Here is a 12,339-nt window from a genome sequence, read left to right on the forward strand (position 1 = left end):
AGCCTGTGCTCCCCAACGGGAGAGGCCACAACAGAGGAAGGCCCGCATACCACAAAAAAAAAAAAAAAAAAAAAAAAAAAAAAATGAGTTTATCTATAGTGAAAGTACTCTTTTTCTACCAATGACTGCATGAGACTATTCCAGAAAGCCAGAATTCAGAAATAACCACCCAGCATATTTGGAAGCCAACATTTATAAATAGCTACCCATTATATTCGTGGTTGCTTGCTCTTGATTCAGAAAATTAAGCTGAAATTGAGAGAAGCCTGCTCTCTCATTTTGCTTAAGAACATAAAGTTTCTTTTTTTTTTTTTTTTTTTTGCAAAATGAAACAAAAGTTTGTTTTCTGCTTTCTGTAAATTACAAAGGCACAATGCTAAACTACAGCATGTAACTTTTCAATATTTAACCAGAGCACTTGTAATAAATATGCATCCTGAAACAAGATAAAAGACTACACTTTGTCAGGCGTCCTACCCTCCGCAGCATTTCTGCTCGGGGGTGGGGGCGGGAGGGGGTGGTTTTGTGTTTTCTTAAGTGCTGTGAGGGAAAGTCCTTTCACATAAAGTTTCTGTATAAATAGATTGAGCAATAGACTTAAAACCTTTTAAATGTTTTAGATAGACCGATTAAGGTTAATAACAAGGTACAAAAACATTTCTAAAGTAAATAGCACACATTTATAATTCATGTTTTTTAATAATAGATGTTTTCATTAAATGTATACTTCCATTTAAACTTTCAAATGAAACTCTAAATGGTATTTTTTAAAAATTATAAATCAATAAAATAGTATCACAGAAAGCTTGGAAAATAGAAGACAGATTAAAAACCACTGCCCTTACTTAAACAAAGTACTAGTATTATTTTGTGTATTTCCTTACAGTAATTTAAAGATCAGTAGTAGGTGATTGTAGCCGTTGTATCCATAAAATTTTATCTTTTTCTCTTAGCATCTTACGACAAGAACATTTCTGTTATTTCCTATAGAAATTGTAATTTGAAGTGGCCACACAGTACTCCTTCTAATAGAAACATAGTTTAACTATCTACCATTCAATATTTAGGTTACTTCTGATATTATAAAAAATTATACAGTGAACATTTTCATTTATTTTTTTTTTCTTTCTGTTGGGTACATTTCTATTACTTGGATTATTTGATCAAGGAAAATGAGCACTTTGACATATAATACTATTTTTTCTTTTTTTTAGAGAAACTATATCCATTGATATTTCAACAATCATGGTATAAGTATGATTTTTATAAGAGTGATTTTTATTGTAATTTTACCAGCTTTGGCTATGAATATAAAAGTATTTTCTTCTAATTTAATTAGGTTTAAAGCGCTACTTCATTATTTTCATTTCCATTACATTTCTTATATTGCTTTGCATTTAAACACTTTTACATATTTATTTCAGTTTTTTAAATGGTTTCTATTTTGTAAATGGTCTTTCACGTCATTTTTTGTTTTTTATGTTACCGTCTGTTTTGAAATAATGGTCTAATGTTAATTTTTTTACAATCTGAAGCTAATAAATGAAATTTTTTTCACTTGGTAAACAGCTGTATTTATTGAAATATACTTTTATTTTTATGAAGTTTTATAATGAGGGCAATTTAAAGTGTTGATGATATTTGCTTTTTGAATGTCATTGTTTTATGCATTAAAAAGTAGTGTGTAGTTTTGTTATATATCTGTAAAATATAATGTGAAATTCCCTGTAATACCATCCCCTTCAAAGGTAATCACTGTTAACTATTTGTTATACATTTCCTTACATTTTTTTTCTATGCTTAGCTTAAGTCATTTGTTCATTCAGCAGACATTCAGCAGACACATTTTACTATGTGTCAGGTACTGTGCTAGTTTTGGTAAACCAAACACTTATTATAGTTAAGACATATTTTTGTTCTGTGCCAAATTGTTAGATTCAGTGCCCTGGTTCTTGAGGTTTCAGAAATCATTAGTATTTGGTACTTAACTTTCAAAGCATTTTACACTTAGTATTTGAGGTGTGTGGGTAAGTCAAGATTTAAACAAACTGTTCATTAATTTTGGAGACTTAAATTTAAAAATAAAATTAGATTGTAAACCTTTTGACTTTGGTGTAAGATAAGCAAAAGATTAATTACAAATATGTGTATGGTTGAATAAGATGTACTTTTTTCTTTTTACATCTTTATTGGAGTATAATTGCTTTACGGTGCTGTGTTAATTTCTGCTGTATAACGAAGTGAATCAGCTATATGTATACATATATCCCCATATCACCTCCCTCTTGAGCCTCCCCTATCCCACCCCTCTAGGTGGTCACAAAGCACCGAGCTGATCTCCTTGTGCTATACAGCTGCTTCCCACTAGCTATCTGTTTTACATTTGGTAGTGTATATATGTCAGTGCTACTCTCTCACTTCATCCCAGCTTCCCCCCTGGCCCCATGTCCTCAAGTCCATTCTCTACTTCTGCATCTTTATTTCCATCCTGCCCCTAGGTTCATCAGAACCATTTTTTTTTTAGATTCCATATATATGTGTTAGTGTATGGTATTTGTTTTTCTCTTTCTGACTTACTTCACTCTGTATAACAGGCTTTAGACCCATCTACCTCACTATAAATAATTCAATTTCATTTCTTTTTATGGCTGAGTAATAGTCCATTGTATATATGTGCCACATCTTCTTTATCCATTCATCTATCGATAGACACTTAGGTTGCTTCCATGTCATGGCTATTGTAAATAGAGTTGCAATGAACGTTGTGGTACATGACTCTTTTTGAATTATGGTTTTCTCAGGGTATATGCCCAGGAGTGGGATTGCTGGGTCGTATGGTAGTTCTATTTGTAGTTTTTTAAGGAACCTCCATACTGTTCTCCACAGTGGCTGTATCAATTTACATTCCCACCAACAGTGCAAGAGGGTTCCCTTTTCTCCACACCCTCTCCAGCATTTATTGTTTGGAGATTTTTTAAGATGTACTTCTGAGAGCTAAAATTTAAGTTGCAAATTCAATCCAATATATATATATATATATATATATATATATTTCTTTTTTTTTTTTTTCTTAGGTAGCAGTCATCTGATAAGTACATCTTCTTGGCGAGATGGACAAAAATTAGTAAAGAAAATTCTGGGACCTGCACCTAGAATAGAGCAAAAAGAGCGAAGAATAGCATCAAGTGACAGAAGTGGAAGAGAAAGAACTACTAAATCTGGTGAGTAATTAAATTAGTAAATTAAATTACTCAACCATTAAAATTGTAGAGCAAAGCAATTAAAAGTTGCTTTTGTAAGTACTTTGAGAGGTGAAAATACTCTTTTAAGAATGCTCTTAAGACTTTGCATTATAATTGTGAGTGTAGCTCAAAAAAGAAGAAATTGGGCTTGTCTGTGGATAATTTCCATATATAGATGTTATGATGATATTTATTAAGAATTCTGTTTGTGTTATATTAATTACATTTAGCTGTCATTATGAATAAATAGCAAAGCATCATGTAATCAAATCTTATTAGACCTTTAGGGACCTTTAGAGAATCAAGTCCAATCTGTCTTATCTCCACAGACATAAACACAGGTAGACATTCATAAGGTTGGATTTTTTTTTTGTTGTTTGACAGATTAGGAAACAGACCCTGAGAGAGAAGTGAGTTTTCTCAAGGGTATACAGTCAGTGGGTGACAAAATTTGATCTAGATCCACAGGTCTTTAGTTTGACCCTCAAGTCCATTGCTGTTTTCTTTTTGAAACATCTTGAGTGCCATTTGAAATAACTACTTTTTCACTAATGAACACTAATTTTGGGAAATGAAATATAAATACCTGCAAGCCCGCTTTCCTTTTCAATGGCAAAAATTTGCCTGAATTTGAGCTTCTGGAATGGATTCAGTAAGAGATGCAATTTGGTATATAGAAGTCAATGTATATTTTGTGTTTGTTCCTCTTCGCTTTCATCTAGCTTATAAATAAACTCACACTGTCCTTAGCCTAAATTTAAGCCACATCAACAAACATTTAGGTGATAAAATGATTGTTTTTCTATATATTTAATTTTTTTCTGTTATTCATTGGAGAGTTGTGGCAGCCTATAACATTGTCAGTTTTTTAACAACTATTTGAGAGTTTGGTGAGGGAGAGAAATAGTAACATTAAATATGCATATGGGAGAGAAATAGTAATTCTCTATTCATATTAATAGTTAAATATTCATATCAACAGCAAGATATGTCCTTATTTCAGAAATATTAAAAGATGCACTTTTTAAATAAAAATGCCAAGGAAGTATAGTTTCTAAGAGTATTGAAATTCTTCTCTTACTGTTTTTCTTTCCTTCTAAAATATTCCTTAGAAGACTTTATAGGATATTTGAATTTGAGTTTAAGATAAAGTGAAATTCCTAATTTTCTCCTTAGTGTGATAAATCTTAGGAATGAATATAGAATTTTAATACATCACTAACAGTTCATACTTTGTAGGGGGTCATATTGGAAGAGCAGAATCAGATCCCAGATTGGATGTTTCACATAGACATCTTCCACGAAACTCAGAACGTTCAAGAAGTAGAGCTCGGTCAGAAAATAATGTAAAGAAATTAGTTCCATCTCTTCCAGATAATAAACAGGAGGAAAATGCTGCCTTAAATAAGGACTTTTTACCTGTTGAAATTCGTGGAATTCTTGATGACCTACAGCTGGATTCAGCAGCTCAGGCTGCAAGGCAAGAGACAGGAGAGTTACAGAATCAGAAGCCATCAACATCAATACAAGCTCCTAGGAGTCATAGCCCAATAAAAAGAAAACCTGACAAAATAACAGCTAATGAAGATCCCCCTGTTATTTCCAAAAAGCGACACTATGATACAGATGAGGTACGACAGTACATTGTTAGACAGCAGGAGGAAAGGAAGAGGAAGCAAAATGAGGAGAAGAAGGCTCAAAAGGAGGCCACGGAACAGAAGAACAAACGATTACAGGAGCTCTACCGGAAACAAAAAGAAGCCTTTACTAAAGTGAAAAATGTGCCTCCTTCTGAGCCATCAGCAAATAGGCGACTGCAGGAAACTTACTCCAAATTGCTTCTAGAAAAGTCATTGCTTGAAGAGCCAACTCATCAACATATGCAGGAAACACAGGTAATAGTGACAGAAATACAAAGGGAAGTAATTCACGGTTAGGAAAAACTTACTTGCTATACTATTTAAAAATTACTCACCATTCCTAATATTCAGACATATGCTCAGACAGTACTTATAATAATGATGGCCTTTCATGAAGTTTATTCTAGATAAAAACGATTGAAAATAAGTGCTGTTAGTTTCCTAGAGTGATTGTTACTGATCTGTCTCATCACTGCTGTTAGTTATATCCTTGCCTAGTTTTTACTGTATTACTGAGCAAAGTTAGACTGTATTAATAATGAAAAGCCTGGTTTTGTTATCTGTGTTGAAATTAGAGAATATCCTACTTTAGTGTGCTAATTTTATGACTATTGCTATTGTTTTTAAGGATAAGAATAACATTTGAGTCTGTACCATATACCACATACTGTTTTAAATGTTTTACATGCTTAAGTTTCAGTAAATTCTCATAATCCTGAGAAGGGTGGGTACTACTGGTATTTCCACTTATTAGGTGAAAAAACTGAGGTTTAGAAAGAGTATTATTTCCTCCGAATTATGCAGTGTTAGGTGCCTTTGTTGGATTTCAGGTGCAATTTTGTTGTTAACTGTAATGGTTGCTTTGGAGACAAACTAAATTTGAATTGGTTTTATTTGAGAGAAAAAAGCTCCTGCATTTCGTGATCTTTGTAAAGTTGAAGCAACTTAACATTTATCTTATGTGCTCCTTGAATATATCTTTATGATGGGAGTCAGATAACTTTGATGTCCTTTTTTCTTAGACCAGACCAGGGTATCAGCCATCTGGAGAATCTGACAAAGAGAACAAAGTGCAGGAACGTCCCCCAAGTGCATCTTCCAGTAGTGACATGTCTCTGTCAGAACCTCCACAGCCTCTTGCAAGGTAAAAAGGGGAGAAAGAAAGATGATTAAGGTTCTTTCTTTCCACGATATTAGTATAGTGGTCTGTGCTCAGTGAATCTTATTGATTGACCTTCTTGTGAAGAAGAGGTTTATTTAGAAATTGGTTAATATCTTCTGATGGATACTTAAGCATGTTATACATCTATACTTACTGCATGCTCTATTCTATTGTTCAACTCTTGCCTGTTCTTTAATATCTGGTGTAAATATCATTTCCTCCTGGGGATCACCTGCAGTTGGAAGCACTCTTGCCTTCTCTGACGTAAACACAGGTAAATGTTTGTCGGATAAATGAATCACAGTGAAATTAATATTTTTAAGTATTTATGTTGAATATTTTTCAAAAGGCATTTCTGTATCCATAACTATTCAAAATTTCTTCATATGACTCTTATATCAACATATCTTACCTCTCAAAAACTATATTTGGATATGCATATGAACACACGGACAAGGACTAAAAAGGGATTTGATTTGAATTCAGATTGGTGAATGAGGGCTATTTTACCTTAAATTAAGAAAAAAAAATTTTTTTTGCTGTAAAATGTGCAGTAAAGTAAAAAGAAAAAAATAACAAAACCTATTTGTCCATGCAAGTTAAGATGATTTTCAGATTACATGGTTATAAGTTATACTTTGAAATAACTGTTTTGGGAATAAAAATCAAGTCATTTAACCAGTTTTGGGTTAATACATATGATCCTCTCACCCCCCTTGCTGCCCCCCTCACCTCCCAAGAGAATAATAATATTGATAAAAATAGCTAACATTTATTGTTTGTTAATTTCAGGCTCTGATCTAAGTACTTTGCCTATATCATTTTATGTAATCCTTGTAGTTCTTTGAGTTCTCTCAGTTAGTTTATGCTTAAAAGCACAGCATTTCTTTTCCTTGACCTTCATGTTCCATCATTCTGCATTAGCTACCTGGAAAACTCCAAATTACCTACCTGACCTTGAAGACCTTGAAGATCTAGCTCAAAAGTCAGTTTCCTTGGCTATCAGAGTTCATTGTTCCCTATCTATACCCTATTGAACTTTATATATCTTTATATTAGTACTTAATGACATTGTGTTTAGCTGTTTATTAGTCTCTCATCCCTGCTAGATCTTCTGAAACTAAAGAGTAAGGATTAGGTCATAACTGGATTAAATCTTTCCATTTTTGTGTACTGCTATTCCTCTACCATCAACATAGAGCCTGCCACAAAATTGTCATTCTAAATACTTGAATTTAAAGGTCTTGGGTTTTTACTCAGCAGTACCTTTTTATTTACAACTTCCTTTGTATTTCTGTTACTACCAGCTTAATTTGGGCACTAATAACCTCACACCTTGCATTTGTAATAGTCTATATTCTGTGATTTAGAATCTATTCACTAGTCTTCCTTTATTCTACTTTCAAAGCAGTCATTCAGTATACAAGACTGCTACCACATAACCTTCAACCAAACCTTGTATTACATGCCTTTCATTTCCCTTATCGCCCTGGTTACCCTCCTCCAGATGATTTTTTTTGAACTTAATTGGTAGGACTTCATATTTATTCATACTAGTTTGGTCTAAGGTTGCAGCCTGTCTAAATAACTTTGAATCATAATTCGATAATTTGTTGGGTTAGCCATGCCTCCTAACTTTCTGTCATCTACAAATTTGATAAGCCTGTCTTCATGTCATCATCCAAAAATAATGGACAAGACCAAGGACAAAACCTCATGTTATTTTTTCTAAGGATCTTAATAGTTAACACCAGTCTTTAACCTTTGTATAGTATTCCTTAATATACAGGGAGGTTGTCTATAATCTGGAAATATAAGTGAATTATATAATGTCATCTAGGACATCTTTATTCTGTTTCTAGCCTTTAAGGACGCCCTATCAATTTTTCTTAGAACTAGATTGTAATAATCTCATTTCTTTAGTATGTACAATGTTAAACATAACTGTTTGGTGTTTATTAAATATGTGTTGATTAGAGTAATATCATGCCTACAACCTTAAGCATTTCTCTTTTATGTAACATTATTTTTAAAGAGAAAGGTAGAGCCAATATTGTAAAAAATTTTGTCCACAGAGTTTTAAGGGTTATAATGCCTTCTCCTCAATAGTTTAAAAAATGTGTCTTAGTTGAAGAAAGCTGTTTACAAAACAGTATGTATGATTTCATTTTCGTGAAAATAACATGAAACACAACATACATGTAGAAAAATGTTTAGAAAGATATAATTCTTTTTCTAAAAATTTATTTATTTATTTATTTATGGCTGCATTGGGTCTTCGTTGCTGCGTGCAGGCTTTTCTCTAGTTGCGTTGAGCAGGGGCTGCTCTTCATTGCAGTGCACGGGCTTCTCATTGCGGTGGCTTCTCGTTGCAGAGCACGGGCTCTAGGCATGCGGGCTTCAGTAGCTGTGGCACACGGGCTTAGTTGCTCTGCAGCATGTGGAATCGTCCTGGACCAGGGCTCAAACCCATGTCCCCTGCATTGGCAGGCGGATTCTTAACCACTGCGCCACCAGGGAAGTCCTAGAAAGATATAATGAAATAGTGATAGTGCCTCTTTCTCATTGGTTAGCTATGAGTGATCTTTATTTTTTTTATCCTTTGTCTGTCTTTTTTTTTTTTTTTGCAGTGGCTACGCATTACTCTTATAATCAGAAAAAACAAAACTTTAAAAAAAGGTGGCTTAGTTATGAGGTCCTGTGTTAACTAACATATTGTAATTTTCATTTCCAGAAGGGATTTGATGGATCCTACATGGATGCAGCCTGACAGACTGAGTCCACGAGTCCACCATTCTCAACCACAGCCTCTTGTTGGAACAGCTGGAAATTTACTTTCCCATCTCTTGAGTCTAGAGCATGTAGGAATTTTGCATAAGGATTTTGAATCCATTTTACCAACTAGGAAGAATCATAATCTGGCTTCAGGGCCATTAACTTTTACACCTCAACCATATCTGACCTCACCAGCTGCTCATCCAGATGCCTTGTTAAAACCTAGTGCTAGCCAATATAAGAGTAAACTGGATCGTATTGAAGCCTTGAAAGCAACAGCTGCTTCTTTGTCCAGCAGGATTGAAAGTGAAGCTAAGAAATTAGCTGGGGCTAACATTAACTATGGGTCAGTATGGAACACTGAGTATGATGTGCAGCGAACACCCCAAGAAGATGGACATTGGACCAAGGCTATAAGTCCACCTGTGAAAGAGGATGCAGAAGATGTTTTCTCTGCTCGAATTCAAAAGATGCTGGGAACCTGTGTGTCTCATCCAACTTTTGATGATGATCTTCCTGGTGTAGGCAACCTTAGTGAATTTAAAAAGCTTCCTGAGATGATAAGACCTCATAGTGCCATATCAAGCTTCAGAGTGAGATCCCCTGGTCCCAAACCAGAAGGGCTGCTGGCACAGTTGTGTAAGAGGCAGACTGACTCTTCTAGCTCTGATATGCAAGCTTGTTCTCAAGACAAAGCCAAAATGTCTCTTGGTTCCAGCACAGATTCAGTGAGTGAAGGGCCTCTTCTTAGTGAGGGTAGTCTCTCTGAAGAAGAGGGAGGTCAAGATGGACGGTCCCCTTTGAAGTTAGCAGAAATCTTAAAAGAAAAGGAATTTTGTGCTGGAGAAAGAAATGCTTATGAACCCATCAAAGAGTTTCAGAAGGAAGCTGAAAAATTTTTGCCACTCTTTGGGCCCATAGGTGGTACACAAAGCAAAGGACCATGGGAAGAATTGGCAAAGGGAAGTCCACATAGTGTCATTAATATTTTTACAAAATCATATAAATTATATGGAAAAGGTGAGAAAAATAAGTAACCCTTGTAATATTTGTATGTTAAGATAAATTATTTCATAATTCTGTACAAGATAATACTTAACTATAAATTTTCATCATTCATTACAAGGATGGTAGAGATTTATTATTGTCCAAATTAATCTGAGTTATCTGCAAGCTTCAACTAGAGTATTCTAATTTAATCTTTAAAATTTTAGTTTTTAGCTGTTATTGTCATAAAACAATGGTTGGTGGTTATAGAAATTTTGGTCTAGTTTAGAGAAATTCATAGGTGATGTTCAGGAGTGGTATGTATCAAGTGTATACTAGGTTTACTGTGACCAGAGTTATATATTTAGATAGAAAATAAGTATATTTCTTAAAACAGTGATTTGTGTGTGAATCACTGGGAATATAGTGGTCAAGAATTGAGAGGGGCAACTGCAGTAACATTTCTAATGTGGAAACAAATCTATTACTGTTTGTCAAAACTAATTTTAAAAACAGACTTTGAGAGTAGTGTAGCTATATATTTGGGTCCTGAAACAATAACTTTTAAAGTTCCCTTCTTATCCCTGAAATCCTGCAACACAACTTTTCCTTTTCTGTGGTGGCCTCAATTCCTTTAAGTCCCTTTCTCTGTGCTTCTACTGTAGGTGGATTCTACACCTCTTATGCTAGTATAACCTTAGAATTCCCAGGTTGGAGAGTGAGGCTGAGCCCTAAGTCAGCCATGTTTACTGTGGTTTTTCATTTCCATTCTACATAGTGAGCAAATTATCTGACAAATGAATTGATTTCATCTGTTCAGCTTATGCTTAATTGGGTATCCCATTGCATTTTCCTAGAATTTATATTTAGCCACTTCGGTATGATCTTGTGCAGACCGATATGTGCTATTGATCTCTTTTGTTTAACACTTATTTCTATAGGTGATAATTTTAAAGTTCTTTGGATATTAAAGTTCTTTTGGTTATAGCAAAGTGCTTTTAAATCAACACCCTCAATTTTTTTTCACAAGAAAGTTGGATTTGTTCTTAAATCCTTCTGTTAGATTTTTATTAAGGTATTATACTGAAATGTTTAGAGTTGAAATGATCTGTTATCTGGGATTTGTTTCAAAGCAATATTTGGGGAGAGTTACAGATGGAGGGAATAGGAAGTTTAATTGAAACTAGATTGGTCATGTATTGATAATTGTTAGAGGTGGGTGATGGATGCACTGGTTTCATTATATGATTCTCTCTACTGTCATGTATGTTTGAAAATTTCCCTAATAAAAAGTTAAAAATGTATTGTTAGGTATAAAGATAACTTGAAAAGAAGCCCTAATGAAAGCAAACTAAAATGTCCCTGAATCCGTGTTGTTAATCTCCAGGTTATGGAAAGTGTTGCTTATAGTTTTTTTAATTTTTGTTTTAAAACACATTTCAATTATTACTTTTAACAGGATTTGAAGACAGGTTGGAAAGAGGAACATCAGCATCACGGCCTTTGAATGCCATCACAACTCCTCTAAGCAGCATTTCATATGAAGATGATTTTGTCTCCTCTGCAGGAAGTGGGACTTTGACAGAAAAAAAGTCAGCTCTTGAACCCAAGTAAGAAGAATATGTTGACAATATGGAGCAAAATCTGAAGAGTGAGAAAAGTGTACAAATGAGAACTACGGTCTGAATATTTGTCAAATTTTCCTTGTTTAAAGATAGCATAGTGGTTATTAAGAGCGTGGGCTTTGGATCCAGACTGTGTGGGTTTAAATATTGGCTCTCCTAATTATTAGTTGTTTGTCCTTGGGCATATTGCTTAATCTCCCTGTGCCTCAGTTTTCTTCTCTGTTAAAGTGTTATGAATATTCAGTGAAATACAAAGTATGTAGAACAGGGCCTGGCACATAATAAGCAAAATACAGGTTGTTAAATCAATCTGTGAATCCCCAGTAGAGGTTAGTACTGGGAAAACTATCCCATGATATATTAATGTGAGATGATTAAGAAATGGTTTTCTGGGCTTCCCTGGTGGTGCAGTGGTTGAGAGTCCGCCTGCCGATGCAGGGGACGCGGGTTCATGCCCCGGTCCGGGAGGATCTCACATGCCGTGGAGCAGCTGGGCCCATGAGCCATGGCCGCTGAGCCTGCGTGTCCGGAGCCTGTGCTCCGCAACGGGAGAGGCCACAAGAGTGAGAGGCCTGCGTACCGCAAAAAAAAAAAAAAAAAAAAAAGAAATGGTTTTCTGTGATAGAATTGAAGATAACTAGATAGACCCTTGACTTCATGATCCTAAGTAATCAGTAAATTTTTTAATAATTGGGATAACATCTAAAATTTTGCAAATCTTTGAAAAATAGTAATATTATAACGTTAATATTTATTGAGCACTTAATGTACAAGGCTTTGAGAGGACCGAATGGGCTTTACCTGTATTAACTCATTCTTTTTTTTTTTTTTTTTTTTTGCGGTACGCGGGCCTCTCACTGCTGTGGCCTCTCCCGCTGCGGAGCACAGGCTCCGGATGCGCAGGCCCA

At 34.7% G+C, this 12,339-nt stretch overlaps 1 protein-coding gene across 1 annotated transcript in view; it reads left to right on the top strand.

The window, feature by feature from the left end:
* CEP350 (centrosomal protein 350) overlaps positions 1–12,339 on the top strand; it is a 145,571-nt gene that overhangs the window by 35,513 nt on the left and 97,719 nt on the right. Inside the window, exons 10-14 of the mRNA XM_055084187.1 lie at positions 3,075–3,221; positions 4,482–5,137; positions 5,905–6,026; positions 8,779–9,839; positions 11,266–11,416. Of these exons, the coding sequence (XP_054940162.1) occupies positions 3,075–3,221; positions 4,482–5,137; positions 5,905–6,026; positions 8,779–9,839; positions 11,266–11,416 (2,137 nt within the window). The remainder of the gene's footprint in view (positions 1–3,074; positions 3,222–4,481; positions 5,138–5,904; positions 6,027–8,778; positions 9,840–11,265; positions 11,417–12,339) is intronic.

This window comes from Physeter macrocephalus, chromosome 4, assembly GCF_002837175.3.
Source record: "Physeter macrocephalus isolate SW-GA chromosome 4, ASM283717v5, whole genome shotgun sequence".
NCBI lineage: Eukaryota > Metazoa > Chordata > Mammalia > Artiodactyla > Physeteridae > Physeter > Physeter macrocephalus.